The 16040-nt window shown below is 41.3% G+C and overlaps 1 protein-coding gene across 3 annotated transcripts in view; it reads right to left on the bottom strand.

The window, feature by feature from the left end:
• Positions 1 to 213: 213 nt before the first annotated feature.
• The window catches only part of asap3 (ArfGAP with SH3 domain, ankyrin repeat and PH domain 3), a 43764-nt gene continuing 27937 nt past the window's right edge, over positions 214 to 16040 (bottom strand). For 2 of the 3 annotated variants that reach the window (XM_058398970.1, XM_058398972.1), the window contains exons 11-26: positions 14436 to 14505; positions 14243 to 14330; positions 13584 to 13632; positions 13263 to 13429; positions 12443 to 12576; positions 11593 to 11684; positions 10895 to 11075; positions 9826 to 9911; positions 9299 to 9414; positions 8290 to 8357; positions 6367 to 6474; positions 5628 to 5799; positions 4521 to 4749; positions 3870 to 4071; positions 3633 to 3761; positions 214 to 2429 (exon numbers count right to left, since the gene is read on the bottom strand). In XM_058398970.1, coding sequence (XP_058254953.1) covers positions 2355 to 2429; positions 3633 to 3761; positions 3870 to 4071; positions 4521 to 4749; positions 5628 to 5799; positions 6367 to 6474; positions 8290 to 8357; positions 9299 to 9414; positions 9826 to 9911; positions 10895 to 11075; positions 11593 to 11684; positions 12443 to 12576; positions 13263 to 13429; positions 13584 to 13632; positions 14243 to 14330; positions 14436 to 14505 — 1966 coding nt within the window. In that variant the 3' untranslated portion in view covers positions 214 to 2354. The remainder of the gene's footprint in view (positions 2430 to 3632; positions 3762 to 3869; positions 4072 to 4520; positions 4750 to 5627; positions 5800 to 6366; positions 6475 to 8289; positions 8358 to 9298; positions 9415 to 9825; positions 9912 to 10894; positions 11076 to 11592; positions 11685 to 12442; positions 12577 to 13262; positions 13430 to 13583; positions 13633 to 14242; positions 14331 to 14435; positions 14506 to 16040) is intronic. The other variant, XM_058398971.1, reaches the window with a different exon arrangement.

Genomic DNA, 16040 nt, shown 5'->3' with positions numbered 1-16040 from the left:
CATGATGAGGAGATCACCAGTGTTATTCACTTCACCTCTCACTGCTCATAATGTTATGCCTGATCGGTGTATATAATTTTTTAATGCAGAATGAATTTCAACCTGCTTTCAGTTTTCTTAAAGGACTCATTTCTGATGTAGCGTAACACATTTATTCCAAAAAATGCTTAACATATTAACAATGAGCAAAACAGTAAGAAATAAACAATCATAAAAAGAAAGGACATTTATTAAAGCTAATATTACATCATTCATGTACATTTCAACTAAAATGCATTTCATAGACCAGAAGGGTTTTTTTGGCAACAAACAAACAAACAAACAAAAAGGGAGTTGAACTGAATGGTTTGGATCTTGGGGACCTGTAATAGCTTCATAGAAGTGAATAAGAGGAGTGCAGGAGTGCACCGGTCTGTACTCGGCCCTCTGTCCTGGCATTAATAATGCAGAGGGATCTCTAAAAGCTGCTCGGATGCAATGCAGTACTAAAGCAAGTGGGCTGGGTCCAACACACACACAAACACACACACCCCAAAATACTGAAAATACAGACTGAACTTCAAGCATAATACAGCAACTACATGTTCTGACTCCCAGACCTAGATTATTCACTAATGTGGAAAATACTGCTCTTTCATATCAAGGCTATATAAAAAAAAATCACAACCAAACACAGAAATCGAATTATTTCCCCACACTCACTCTGTGAAATATCAATATCTGAGAGCCTCTGCTCTTGGACTTCACACTCACTTTGTTACAGGAATCTGATCCTCCCTTTTGTGGCACTCAGTCTTTTCCCACTAAGAGACAGAGCTCTTAGTGTGGATGGACAACATCATCCTGCGCTGTTTAGTCCATTTAACTGGAGCTCGGGTGCTCAGTGTGGTTATTTAGGCAAAACATCCAGAGAATTGATGATATCGGGGCGTAAACCGGGCCGAAGGACAGAGCAGAAATGCTCTAGATATTTAGGAACAAAAAGAGAAGAAATAAACACTGGATTTGACACAGAAAAAGTTTCGAACTCATTATTCACAGACTTGTATGGTGCCTGCGTTATGTGTTCAGGTGATTAAACCTTTCTCCTTTAACTCTTCTGTTACTGTGAATAGGAATGAAAGAGGGTTCAGTTGTTTGATTCGTTTTGTGGAATTATGTGCAATGCAAAACTAAACCAAAACAAATGACATAAGTACCGATTTCGCTCCGATTCGGATTGAACAAACAGAGCAGGTGTGAAAGTGCTCTAAAATATTCGTGCCTTGAGTTTCTCTCTCTTTTATTTTGGTCTATTTAAAAATAAATTACGTTACAACGATGAACCATGAAGCCAACGACTGAACATCACTATTTACAGACTATAATCTTTCAGACTGACGAGCTTGGTGTTACTGTAAACGTTAGCGAAGGACCGTGTTTGTACGCGTTATTCTTTCTAAAAACTGACTGAATTTTTTTGTGATACGTTCACTGATATTAAAATATCAACATAGATAATAAAGTTAGCTAGGTAACGACCGAGGCTGCTGATTTAGCGAGCTAGCATGAAGCTGCATCATGTTTTATCTGGGAAAATGTAAAGAACCATGAAAACAACATCAGACGGTTTCGAATAAAAGATTTTGACAGGAAATGAATAAACGAGTCGGTATGATCGATTACACTGCAGATGAAGCTTGAGACGGTTTGAGAAATGCGTCAGAATTAGCGGTGTAGAAAACCGTTCATGTGAAATCTTCTTGTAAACACGTGGCTCCGTGTCTGTCCGAGTTGTGGGTTTTAAAATGGGATTGGAGAAGTGAGAGACTGCTGATTCAGCGAGAAAGACAAGCAGAACGTCCAGTTAAAGGCAGGAAACACAATATCTTTCCTTTTCTCTGTCTCGGTCTTGCTCACTGGGCTGAAAGTCACTCAGTGAGGATTGTGTTTCACAGGATGCTGTTCATCAGCGTCTCATAACAGCAAAATATCCATTAAACCATGGGAACCTGTGGACTTGGGCACGAACAGTCAGGAAATGCACTGCATTTATTTTCCCTTAGTGCTCAGATGATCATCTGCCGTCCTTCTGGAACCGATGGCTTCCTGTTACCTTTATGAGTCCGTATACCGTATGTGTGTTTACTAAGTGCTGCTTCACACACCAGCGTCTCTCCGGCTCCGCATGGCAATTTTAACGTCTCTAAAGTGGCACGGCCGATGTGCTAAACAGTCTGAGGTACAACATCAGGATATAATTCCCCCCTAAATCCACTTTAGTGCAGCACACGCCGTTCCGACGCGGACACGGACGAGCAGGTGGACGCGCTGTCCTCGATCGTCTCGCGTGGGTGGAAGCTTCCGGAAAAGAATCACTCTCCCAGTTTCATAACGTAGTTGACTGGAAAGTTGCCGCTTTTGCACGGCTTGCCCTCTACATGCCCCACCTGAAAAGGACACGAGATAATGCACATTAAAATGCTGCTATAAAACATACAGGTCACGCAGTTAGAAGGATGATGAGACGTGTCCAGCAGCGCACTGCTGAATTCTTGGATCTGATTGGTCAGAAGGTGTTGAATCTGATTCTATATTAATGTGCTCATTCCGGTTCGTTATTATTATTCCTATAGGAACAGTTTCACACACTGGGCATGCAATCTACCACTAATAATAAACAGATTTTAATAAACCCTGTGTTGTTATTTCACTATATATCACTAATATGTTGAGGTGACGTTTTCTGTAAGATGTTTGTTTACCATTTTTAGATGCTTCATAATAAGAATGCAGCTCTTTTATGCTTTTCTGACACGGGAATGGAATTTCCGGGAAATGGAATCGGACATTTTCGTCTTGTTAAACTTATGAAAGGGGATTTAGAGCTCTTCTAACTCAAGATATATCTTATGGATGTTTGACTACAGTAAATGTAAAGATAAATGGATAAAAATGGCATGTGGTAAAGGGTAGTCTTTCTAAAGAGATGATGAAGTGAGGTATAAGAGGAATAAAGCACCTCAGTATGTGCTGTTTTTGGAAATCAGTAATACATCCTATATTTTCCTATAACAGCAGACCCCAAGGGATTCATCTCTTTCTTCTTCTTTTAGATATGCGAGTGAAGCGTGTTACCTGCGGTCTGGGGTAAGCTATTAGGCGCGACTGTGGGTAAAATAAATGATTTATAAGCTGCGTCTATAGGTACGAGGTTGCATTAAATGCTGCTTAGGCAAATGGAATGATGCCAAAGACATGTCAAGTGTAACACAGTTCCAAGTGTTTAAAGGCATGGATAAAACTGATAAAATTAAAACTAAAAATGTCTGGGTAATTTAGTCGAGCCTCGTGATTTTTCCCTACGTTAGACTCGATGGATGAGGAAGCAAACCAAGCTTATTGTACTATACTATGTAGATTGTATATATATATATATATATATATATATTTATTATTACTGTAAAGTGCAATAATACTTTCAACTAGTCTCACTACCTGGTCTTCTGCCTGAGAGTCTCTGAACAAGAATCCTCTCAGCCTGACAAGGCTAATAAAAACGGTATTAATAACGGTATTATCCCTGGTTCATTAATACATGAGGTTTAATGCTGATGATTTTGTTTGGTGTGTGTGTGTGTGTGTGTACTTACCCACCAGTGGGGATCATCAGAAGCAGTCACTATTATAATATCATTTTTACAGAAGGCCAGCTGGTCAGAGCTCACAGACATACAGTCCACTAACGCAAGAACCTTCCTCTGCCGAGGTCTCATAGAGATCTGACACACACACACACACACACACACACACACACAGTATAATGAGTTCTGTGTAACATTCTGAATTAAGAATGCAGTAATATCTAATCATTTGGTGTAGCTGGTTACCATGGCGTTCTTGCGTGACCGGGGTGGTGGCAGTATGACGGGTACTGAGAGATTAGCATTAGCATTAGCATCAGCATTAGCAGTGCTGTTATTGGTCAGACTGCAGTAGAGCTCCTCCATGCTGCTTCCAGAGCTGGGAGATCCTGCTGCACACTTGCTACTTCCACTACTAGTTCGCCGATACGATGTTGTCTTCTCCGACCTACACACACACACACACACACGTTAACATTTCCATCTTGTTTGTAACTAAGCAGACTTTTGTGCCAACCCTAAACTCCATCCATCTTCTGCATCACTTTTCCTACGTAACAAGGAGCTTGGAATCTATTGCAGGGGATGCTGGGCACAAGGCAGAGGGACAACCTGGAACCCATTACAGGGCACAATCACACACACACACACACACTCTGGACAATTTAGAGATGCCAATCAGTCTCCTGTCTTTGGATTGGGGCAGGAAACCAACATACATAAAGGAAACCCCTGAAAGAACCCTGAGAGAACTCCACACATACACCACAGAGGCAGGACTATTCCATTTCTTCAGCTCACTTAATGCTTTGACTAATTCTCAGTGTGTGAGTGTGTACATGTGTATGAATGTGTGTGTGTGTGTGTGTGTGTATAACAGAGATCAGCGGCTCTTACACGACAGGTCCGATGGAGCTCTGTGTCCCTGATGAACTCTGACTCTCCCACACCACTGCCTGTCTCTTCAGTGCTCCGTTGCGGGGCGAACAGGGTACCCGTAACCCTGAGACCTCTGTCTGGGGTGAAGGGGGGCTGTTTCTATAGGAACCACTCCAGGAACTGGAGCTGAGGCGGGAAACAGAGTGTGACTCCTGGGTGGAGGTGCTGATTTGGGGGTCAGAACGACCTGGAGCAGGATGAAATAAACTATGTGTTAAGATGGAAGATGAAGACATAAAGCATGTTAGAAGTCTAAAGAGCATTATAGCACTGGCTTTTATACGTTTTCCTGATATGTGTAATTTAATGTCTAAATTTGCCATGCATCATGCAAGAAATAAAACATGATGAGGCGTGCTTTTACAGGAAAATAATCAACCACACTGCCTGATCCTGATTATTATTATTATTAATATTATTATTATATATCATTATATTACCAACAATCCAAACTGTATTAATTAGCAAATTTATTAATGCACTTATTAACATATCATACTTTTTATCCATTTATAGTTAATGTTGATCCATGAACATCCACATGAGAACTGAGCTCCTGTTATCACTTATGTACCAGCAGCTGTAAACAGCTGCTCCCATACCCAGCCTCTCTTTTGTAATGTATTGACTGTTACACCACACAGTGTTACACACCGGAGACTCCGTCCATAAATTTGCATTTCATCAGCTTGGAGGGTCTGGGATTTGAACCCATGACCATCCTAATCAATGGTTAAGGTATTGGACTACTGATCAGAAGGTTGTGAGATTGAATCCCAGGTCCACCAAGCTGACACTGCTGGGCCCCTGAGCAAGGCCCTTAACCGGCAATTGCTTACTTGTATAAAATGAGTAATAAGGTAAGAGGCTCTGGATAAGGGCAAAATGCCATAAATGTAAATGTGTCAGGTAAAGAAAAATTCTTCTCCTAAATAAACCTCACCTTATCAACATGTATGCGTTTTTACTTTGTCAAAGCTGCTGTTATAGAAAATTAATCAACACCTTCCGACCAATCAGATTCAAGAATTCAATACTCTAAAGCAATGAGGCAGAGGCTCTAACCTCTCTGAATGGATTTAGCAGGAAGAGGAGGAGGTGTGTGGCCTCCGGAGACGCTCGCTGGGTTGCGGCAACTATATTCTACGTTCTGGTACGGTCTGTCAGGGTCGCATGGAAAATTCCCAAAACAGCCATTAGAGGGCAGAGGCGAGCGCAAAGCCCGGGGTGGACTGGCCTACGTCAAAGAAAGAAAACAGATAAGCAGACAAGACGTTTTATTAAAAATGATCCTTTTCATACACTTGTTATCATGTTAGTCTTGAATAAATAATGTTTGTGTCTCACTATTTATCCATATGTTCTGTCTGTAAAGTCAGATGAATAACTGAGAGTAGAGTGGAAATAATTTATATCCATAATAATCAATCACTCAAAAGGAACTTGATTAATCAACGATTATTCCTTCTCTCAGGCATGTCACAGAGACGGAGATCATTCAGAGGTCTGTATATAATCATTTCATCATTGATTAAATAGAGCATTTTGAGTATATTTCAGTAAATTTCAACTTAAAGCTACACACTGAAATGAACTGTACTACATACAGAGTGTGTGTGTGTGTGTGTGTGAGAAACGGAAGTTCTTGTACAGCATATAAGCATGAAACTTCCCTGTTGTCAGTGAAGTTGAGATAATGCGTAGGAAGTGTGAAAATGCCGCTGATGTGTGTTGTAAATAAAATTTGCTGAGTATAATGAGTGATGACTATAGATGCATGATGAAGATAGTGTTGTTCACGCACCTTCTCATCCAGATCGTCTTCGCTGTCATACAGGAACTCCTGTGGCATCTCCCACGTGTACTCCACATGGATCTGGGAGTTAAATTTCCCACTGTGAGCCAACTCCAGCTGGGAACACACACACACACACACACAAAGAGAGGCAGAGTATTTAAAACCCAGCAGTTGTGACTCAGTTGAACATCGTGAATGAGCGCACAATGTAAGCACACAGGGAACGACATTTTGGACAGAGCATGGACAGCTGCGTTCTAAACACACACTATGTCCACTCTCATGCAGTCGGTGTAACACAGATCCTGACCCCGGCAGTGAAAGGACACTATGTGGATGTTATGACACTGAGTCAATATGCAGCGCGGTAGTGAAGCGCCAGCTTGTGTTTACAGAGCGGCGGGTGGCCGCTGATACGGGTCAGTGTGCTGAAAACCGAGCTTTGATTCGATCCGAAGAGACCCGAAAGGATATAAAAACAGATTTGTATCAGATTGCAAACTCCTTCCATTACATAAAGACGTACATAGACAGCGGAGTGTAACACTATATCTCTGTCTCTATCTGTATTTTAATCCAAAGTGGGTGTGGCCTAGACCTTAAAACAATAAACTCAAACACTAGAACAAAAACCCGAAGCTGAAATAATTGTCATGGTGTGTGAGTTCCGGCTCTGACAGTTCCCCAAACCTCAACTACAACGTTGTGGTTTCATCTAGTGATGAAGAGATGTATGTGGGTGTATCTGCACCCACACATTATTATAGTGTGTATGAGCCTGCAACATTTTTTGGAAGAATCTGGTTCTATTGCGCCTCATTTCAGTCACTGTGACCCTGACCAGGCAGGTACTAAGGATGAATGAATGAACTCAAAAAAATAGTCTTTTTTGCACATTTCCTCACTTGCTGTTGTTGTTGTTTTTTGCACGTTTCACCAGCTGCTGCTATGCAGAAGTGTATATGTTTACAAGAACCCTCTTTGTTTACAGTTCTCCTATATTGCACATTGTACGGTAAAACCCCGAGTTCTGTTCCGTTCGTATGCCGGATTTGTCTGACGAAGTGAGTCCTATACAGCTTTAACACAAATATACAATGTAAAGCATTAAAATAGACCCCATGATCTTGTCCTTGTTCTTTTGAATCGTGCCACGATTCACGTTAGAACAAGCGACGTCTACCATCTTTTTGCCTCGCTCTCAATTATTTTCAAGTTTGTTTCCATGGTTATTGCTTTGTGCTTCCTAGCAGATCCCCTCCACATCACTACTGCTTTTCCTCTTGCTTCCAGACATCCTTGGCTCTGATTGAGCGCTGTACTATTGTACACTATGGCAGTGGACAGTAAGCACACAGCAGCAGAAGACGACGTCTGGCAGACACTTCCGCTATCTACGAACGTTCGTAACACGAGGACCGTTCGTATCTGTGAAAGTTTGCAGCTCGAATGTTCGTAAGTCGGGGAACTTATAACACAGAATGGCGCTATTTTGTGTAATTGTCCTGTACTGTGTTGTTTTGTATTGTCTTTTTGTCTTGCACTGCACTTTATGTGGCTAGTCCTGATCTCTGTGTTGATTTTTATACCTCTATGTTGTTTTATGTAGCACCTAAACGTTGTTTCATCTCACCGTGTCCCGCTACAGCTATATATGGTTGAAATGACAATATAAGCTTCTTGACTTGACTTCATATTTTCATGCTTACCTCAAAGTTAAAAAATACTTGTAAGCCTATTTCGTTACACCGGAGTCCTGACACACACCTCTAGTCTCGACCAGACGCCTGTGACAAGTTTCCTACACGTGTCTATGTTTGTATCTGTTTGTATTAAATACAGTATTCATATTCAGGTACATATAGGTATTCAGTAGGTTTTCGGGATTGGTTTGTAAAGTGTATGTGTGTGTAATGAGATCAAACCTACCAAGTCGACACACAGCGAGTGCTGCAGTCTCTTGGCGATGTCCAGTGCAGTCTCTCCAGCAGCGTTTGCTAAAAAACAGAAAGAAAACGAACCACAGCGTTATATGCTTTTGGTATGTGAATGATCAGGGCACGTGACCGTAAAAAAAATGGGGAGGGGTTCGAATCGAATCAAAGCAGCTTTTCACATCCCCATCAAATTCATTAGCATTTTCATAATGATGCAAAATCAAATGTTTCTTAAGATTTCACGTCGTCTTCGTCTTGTCGGTGCTAACGTTCGAGCGAGAGTGTATAATTCTGCTACTTCCTCGTCTCCTCATGCACTGTACTTGGTTTCATCCATCTTCCCATTTACCCTGTCCAGTTTCCCCAGTCCCTTTTGCTACAAAGCCTCCCCAAAAAACATGATGCTACCACCACCATGCTTCACAATAGGAATGAGAATTCCTAGATCTTTGCAGTATCGTGTTTCCCCCAAGACCAGGAAGTTCAATTTCGATCTCATCGGACCAAGAGAGCATTTTTTGCCCACATATGCTGAGTCTTCAAGGTGAATTATATATCCATATTTTTTAATAATGGCTCTTCTGTCAATCTAGACTTGGTGGTTTTATTAATGCTCTATGAGATATTCAACATTTAGGATTTTTTTGTAACCAAACTTCCTTGAGAGGAACAGATGAAGAACATTTGATAGTTTAACTAGACACAGATTAACTCCATTCAACTAATCAGCTGATTCCTGGTGGCAGCTAGCTGCTAATTTAGAGGCTACACAGCTAGAGGGATGAACGCTTGTGCAATCACAAATGCATGTTCTTCACTCAGTTTAAGCCTGAAGTGTAAACAAGTCCTCCAGATGTTCTGAGCTCTTCATTCAAAACTGAAAAATTTCCTTCTGGCCGTTTCAAGCAGTTCTGCCCTATCACTAAATGGTCATGTATGTGTTTGTGTGTGTTATGATGATGATGATGATGCTAATGATGATGACGATGATGATGGTGTACCTGTGTGTAAAGTAGCCTTCCCCTTAAGAAGCAGTTTTAGACATTCTGGTTTATTGTAGATCGCACAGTAATGTAGAGCTGTGTTTCCTTCCACCGTCTTCTTCTCTAGACAGCCACTGTAAAGAACACACACACACACAAGTTAATGTTTTAAAAGTGGGCAGGGTTACAGAGTGAGAGTACACATACACTCTCACTTTGTAACCCCGCCCACTTTTCACAATTACAGTCATGACAATGTCAATAATACATAATGCCACACATTCTTGTGTTTGTTCTCTCTCTCAAATACACACACACTCTCTCTCTCACACACACACAGAGAGTCTCTATCTCTTTCCTCTCTCACACACACACACACACTGTCTCTGTCTCACACACACACTGTCTCTGTCTCGCTCTCACACACACACTGTCTCTGTCTCTCTTTCTCACACACACACACACACACACACTCTGTATCTCTCTCTATCTCCCGCTCCCTAACACACACACACACACACTCTCTCTCTCTCTCTCAAACTGACCAGTTCTGTGTCAGAAAATCAACCAGGCCCAGAGAGCTCTTCTCAGCCAAACGCACAGCCACATGGAGAGCAGTCTCTTTCAAATCCTGGGAAAGACACAGATGAAGAGAGATTAGTCAAGTCAATAGATAAGGACTATCTTGGCGATATCCTGCTATTTGAATCATATCCTCAGAACTCCAGATCCCCAGAATCACAATAATAGATTTAAATCCACATCTAGAATACATGTCTCATCTCAGCGGAGGCGAAGATGATCCGGTTACAGATGAAAGACGAGGAGGAGACGTGGAATTACAGGAAACAAAGAGGGAAAGATCATAACAGGAAGGAACGTTACAGCATCGTGACGTCTAGCTATAATGAATGACTCGAGTAAAAGGCATTTCAAGAGAGGCAGTTAACCACATGTTGAACACTCAAACCTCCACATTCCCTTTGGGATATGAGTTTAAAATCATTTCAACTCTATAGAAATAAATGACAGTCCACCTACTGGACACTTAAGGTCTAAGAGTGGAGTCTCAAAAGCAGAGATGTCCGATTACAGGTTATATCTTTCTTACTTTTAAAACAAAAATAGATTTGAGAAATTATATTTAAGCTGCACTGTTCTCAATTAAAACTAAATACATCAGTTATAAATGTACAAAATGATAAACATTCTATCATTCTATCACACTATTTGAATCCATTACAACATGAAACCCGGCTAAGATTTAACTCTCTTCTGTGGTTTTAACGCGAGTGAGCAGGGGTTAGATGTGAAGCTGGAGGGATAAAGAAAGGCCACGCTGACTAATGGTTCTTTGGCACGAGCTTCATGCTTGTCGTATCTACTGTACACTGAGATTCATCCTGTTCAGGGTCAGTGTGGTTTTTGCAGAACTTATTTATCATTGGATTGGATTCATTTGAAAACACTGCATGAGGAGCAAAACCCTCTGTGCTGTCAGAGTGGGAAAGATGCTATACACTCTCACAGAGACTTTAACTGATGGTGGGAGTCGTGTATGCGGAAGAAGGCAGACAGCTCTTTTTCTCTACCAGATGTGCATGTGTGTGAGACCTTTTGATCGGGTACAGCTGTGGGTTTGGACAGGTCTTCTCCCTCGGCATACAGCTGCAGGAGGGACGTCAGGTCTCTCGACTTCACGGCGTCGTACACTCGCAGGGGCTCCGAGTGCTCTTTAGGCATCACGTAGCGCCTCTCTACGTACTTCGCAGTGATGTACTCCTTTCTCGCGTTCCTAACAAACACACACAAACTTTTCAACATCTTTCGACAACAGTCTATTAGCCCCTGCTCTGTTGGGCAATTGAGCAAGGACCTAAACCACCCTCCCCTCCAGGGCCGCTGTATCAGTGCTCTGACCCCTCCTCAGCTGGGATATGCGAAGAAAGGGATTCCACTATCTGCTGTGGCGATAACAGAGGATTTGCTGCTTCAGTTCTTGTACAGATTTCGTTATGAGATTATAAAGATTATAAAACATGCATGCATTAAACCTCTACATATTGACCGTTGCTTATTTTCTTCAAAGATGCCAATATTTCTGGAGGGCACTTGGACCGCTTGCGCAGTGATTTATACTACTGAACAGCCACAAAAGTAAATTCGGTTCAGTGTGTTTCTGTGTTTATACACAAGAGCCACAAAAAGACCTTTCATAACTCACTGACTGACCGACTGGACAGAGTCCAGAGCCTCTTGATTAGCAGTCCAGCACAGTGTACAGTGTGGTGTGTGTGTGTTGTAAAACTCACATGTCACTCTGCGGTATGGGTTTCACTGAGTCATCGCGAAGGTTGGCCTCCATGACGTCATTGAACTTGTTGTTACCGATGCTCACTGCGAGCTGTGGGACAAAAAAGAAAAGCGGGAATACAACTGGGCTCCCGTGACGCAAACTCGAACCTCTAATTCAGATTTAAGACTGACGAGTGATCCAGGTTCGGCCACAAGGCTCAAAAACACATGGATTATTAAATTTATAATGTACTAGCTGATCTGTGGAGAAAGATGACGTTTGTATACGGAGCCAAGGGTCAACCGATGGGATTCGTCCAGTTCTTATAGTCAAAGCTTTAAGTTTTTGGACAGTAATGCAGGATTTTCTATGCACGGGAGCTATGACGACACGCATGTGCTTTGTTATTGATTATTTTTCTATAACAGGATATCCTGATGTGTGTTTGGTCAATGATTATAGTTACCTATTCAATTTGTATTAATTAGCTTCATTTAATAAAGCAGAACGTTCAAAACACAAATCTTCCATCCTGTGAAAGAAGACGAGTCCTTCCACAAACATCTCCTCACACAACATCATGCGAGTCCCTGGGTCGGTTGTTACCATAGAAACGATTGATGTAAACCTGTGATCTGCTGTAAGGCCAGCACTCCTGTATGAGCTGCTCTCATAGAAAACTAATCAACACGTCCTGACCAATCAGAATCGAGAATTCAGTGGCGCTGTGGTATGAATTTGTTTAATAGATGTCCTAATAGATGTGCAAACTATGCTGGTAAGTACTGGATTGTAGCAAATGGTTCAGGGATCAAATTATTATAGGTTTGGGGGGAAAAAAAGTGTGTGTGTGTGTGTGTTTTTACCAGTAACTCGGATGTACTCAGCATGTCGAGAGTGAGCGACTGTATGCGTGAGTAGTGAACCCCGAGCTTCCGGTGGATTCCTGAGCATTCGATACAGGTGAGGATGCCCAGGTTAGAGGAGAGCCAGGTGGGTTCTGCAGGAGAAACAAGACGACCGAGTAACACAATGAGACCAAATTAAGCCGAAAACGTCTATAGAGGTCAACTGGAGAGAGTAAATATGTAGATATTATTATGTAAAGTGTGCTGTGTAAAAGAGTCAGTTGAGGTAGTGCGTGTTGTACAAAGAGTCCTGTGTGTTGTATAAAGGGTCAAGAGTTGTGTAACGTCTTAATATGTAAAGAATGCATGTGTGCTGACAGCTTGTGACCAAAAATCTAATATACAAGGAAGCAGTTAAGTGATTAATGCAGGTAAATGCTTCATTTGCATTATTATTAAATTTAGTTTTATTATTAAGCTGCACTGTGGATAGTTTCTGGTCACAGAGCTGCTGTGAATATTGTATTGGCTGTAGGTTCCATCAATCCGCCAGCCATTCTGAACAACTACTAATGGTTTAGTTCGTCACTAATCCTGTATAGCTGCCTAATATAAGTAAATATATATTCTCTATAAATCCTTTCGGATCTGATATATTAAGTCAACAGTAAACAAAGTCGAAATTTTTGTACTGCTGCTTGTATGGGCTCAGGGTCGACGTGCTGAGTGTTCACTTGCATGCAGGATATTACAGAATAAATCAAACAAACAAGCGTAAACAAGCGAGAGATTATTCATTAATGTCGGACGTTTTTAGCGGCGCAGACGTGAGTCATACCCGGAGCGCTGCAGTCACAGCAGGTCTCGTTGCCTGGAAGATTTCTCAGGCCTGCAATTACAGAACGCGCCAGGTCCTGCAGCCCGCTGCCCGGGTACTGGAGCTGATCTCCTCCCAGAGCCGTGTTCAGAGCCGCCTCTTTACTATTCTGGAGTACAGACACCCAGCTACAGAGAGACAGTTGTTGATTATAAAGTCAGCACATAACATTTAGTGAAAATATCAGAATACATTCAGGACTAAGAGACAAACTCTAGAGCTGGCATCATTAGTGTGTCTGTGTATATATAGGGGTATTTTGGGATGTGGTAGGTTCCTTACATCATACATTCATGCTCATCCTCTGCTTGGAAATGATACGTGCGATTATCTGTGTGTGAGAGAGAGACAGGGAGAGAGAGATACAGAGAGAGAGAGAGAGAGAGAGAGAGATGGGTGTGAACACAGTGAGCATATCAAGGAAGCAATGTGGGGAAAAAAATATAACGGCCAAGGGAATGTAGGAAGAACTAACAAGCCAAGACAAGCCCCTTACAGCAAATGCTTTTCATTACCACACACACACACACACACACACACACACACACACACACAGCATCTCTTCTATATATAGACACACACACACTCCTACAAAGAGCTGCACCTAAGTAAAAAGCTCTCTGCTGTGCTACTCCTCAGTCATGGGGTACTCTGAAATCATCAATGCAAACGGTTTTGCTTTTATTTCTAGAAATAAATGCTTAAAATTAGAAACAGTTCAAACAATCACAATGAAAAATGTCACAAATTTGCCTGTTTTAACTCTTTTCATCCAGTCACACTCCAGACTGGTGCTTTCTGTTTCAGATGATATATATATATATATATATATATATATATATATATATATATATATATATATATATATATATATATATATATAAAATATATATAAAATAACAGATAAGTTCATATTCATGGAATGCCAGTGGTGGACATACGAGTCACAAGGTCAAAGGTCCTCTTCTCCTCAGGGTTGGGTCGAACCTGACACGTGAGGAGGTTGAGCTTGGCTGGAGGTCTGTTAATCTGAGAGAGACAGAGCAAATATAACCTTAATGCACTTTATAAGGTACAGTATACTGGATTTTACAGGGTGTGTGTGTGTGTGTGTATAAGATGCAGGAACCTCACCGTGCTGTGAGAGATGGTCAGACAGCCATACTTGACTCCACATTTCCTCTTCTGCCACACCTTCCTGATTCTGAGACACAAAAACACAAACACATGGTGGAAAAGTGACCTCACACAGACTTCTTACCCAGCTCAGCATTTTACCAGCGCTTGACATCAGAACTGAAACACAGCTCAGATCTCAGGCCAGAAACCCGCTGTCTCGTACAAACCTAATGACTGCCGTCCACCATCATCAAAAGCGGGATTAAAAAAAAAGAAAAAAGAAAAAGAAAGCAGCAGTAACCATGCTATGGAGGAAAGCAATATGTCCTGATGAGTCACTGTTTATTCTTTCTCCACATCTGGACTGGATTTTCTTGGGAGGAAGTCAAAGGAAGCCTTCAACCCACATTTCCTACCTTCCAACCGCTTAACACAAACAAGACGCTCGTCTTAAAGGCGTCTTATAAACCCCACCGAAAATGGGACTGCCTCCTTTATACTCTTTTATGCCGATGAACAATGACTCCAAGTGGATAACTGAGGCCTGGAGAACGTTGCCTGCTTTATTTTAGCCTCAGACTTCAGTTCTTGTCTGACGAGAGTGGAACCCGATGTGGTCTTTTAGCTGTTGTAGGTCAGTCCCTCTAAAATATTTGACATGTTGCATATTCTGAGATGCTTTTCAGCTCAACGCAGTTGTAATGAGCGGTTATTATTATCACCATCATAATCACCATTATTATTATTATTATTATTATTATTATTATTATTATTATTATTATTAACTTCACCATCATTATTATTATTATTATTATTATTATTATCACCATCATAATCACCATTATTATTATTATTATCATCAGCATAATCATTATTATTACTATTATTACTATTATTATTATTATTATTTCTATTATTTCCATCCTGCTTGCTGGATGTTTTTTGTTTTCCGCACCACTCTATATAAACACCAAAGCTCTAAAAGCTATTGTTTTTGTGCACAAAAATCCCAAAAGTTCAGCAGTTTCTTAAATTAATCACTTATGATGTCAACATTATCTTCAGCTCTTTACATATGTACAGGTATTAAGTGGTCAGTGAGTATAAATATATCCCCTACTGGGTGTGAACTGGTGGAACGCCAGTCCATCACTGGGGCTCTGTTCACACACATTCACATACTCTTCACACCTTGGGGCAATTTAGTGTTGCCAATCCACTTTCCAGCCTGTTGTCTGGAGGCGAGAAGGAATCCAGAGACCAAGAAGAAACCCACAGGGACATGGGGGAAATACGTGAGGTCAAGACCCCGATCGAACTGGTGACCCTGGAGATGTCAGATGGGAACTCTGGGTTTTTTTGTTTCATTTTGTTCATTTGAGCTGAAACAATGGATTCATGGTGCAGTCTGATTGTGCTACACTAAAGATGTCAGCACACTGAAACTAGTGTACGCTCGTGTGTGTGTGTGTGTGTGTGTGTGTGTGTTATCTACATGTGTAATCTTAGGATTTAAACATTCGAGCCTACACTCAGTCAGAGGTCAAACAAGACTAAATGAAGAACAGCTGAATCATACAAGTAAACGCACCAACTCTCTCTCTCTCTCTCTCTCTCTCT

The sequence above is a fragment of the Hemibagrus wyckioides genome, linkage group LG09, assembly GCF_019097595.1.
Source record: "Hemibagrus wyckioides isolate EC202008001 linkage group LG09, SWU_Hwy_1.0, whole genome shotgun sequence".
NCBI lineage: Eukaryota > Metazoa > Chordata > Actinopteri > Siluriformes > Bagridae > Hemibagrus > Hemibagrus wyckioides.
Note: the sequence above shows the minus strand (reverse complement) of the source record. Positions and strands in the feature narration are given on the sequence as shown.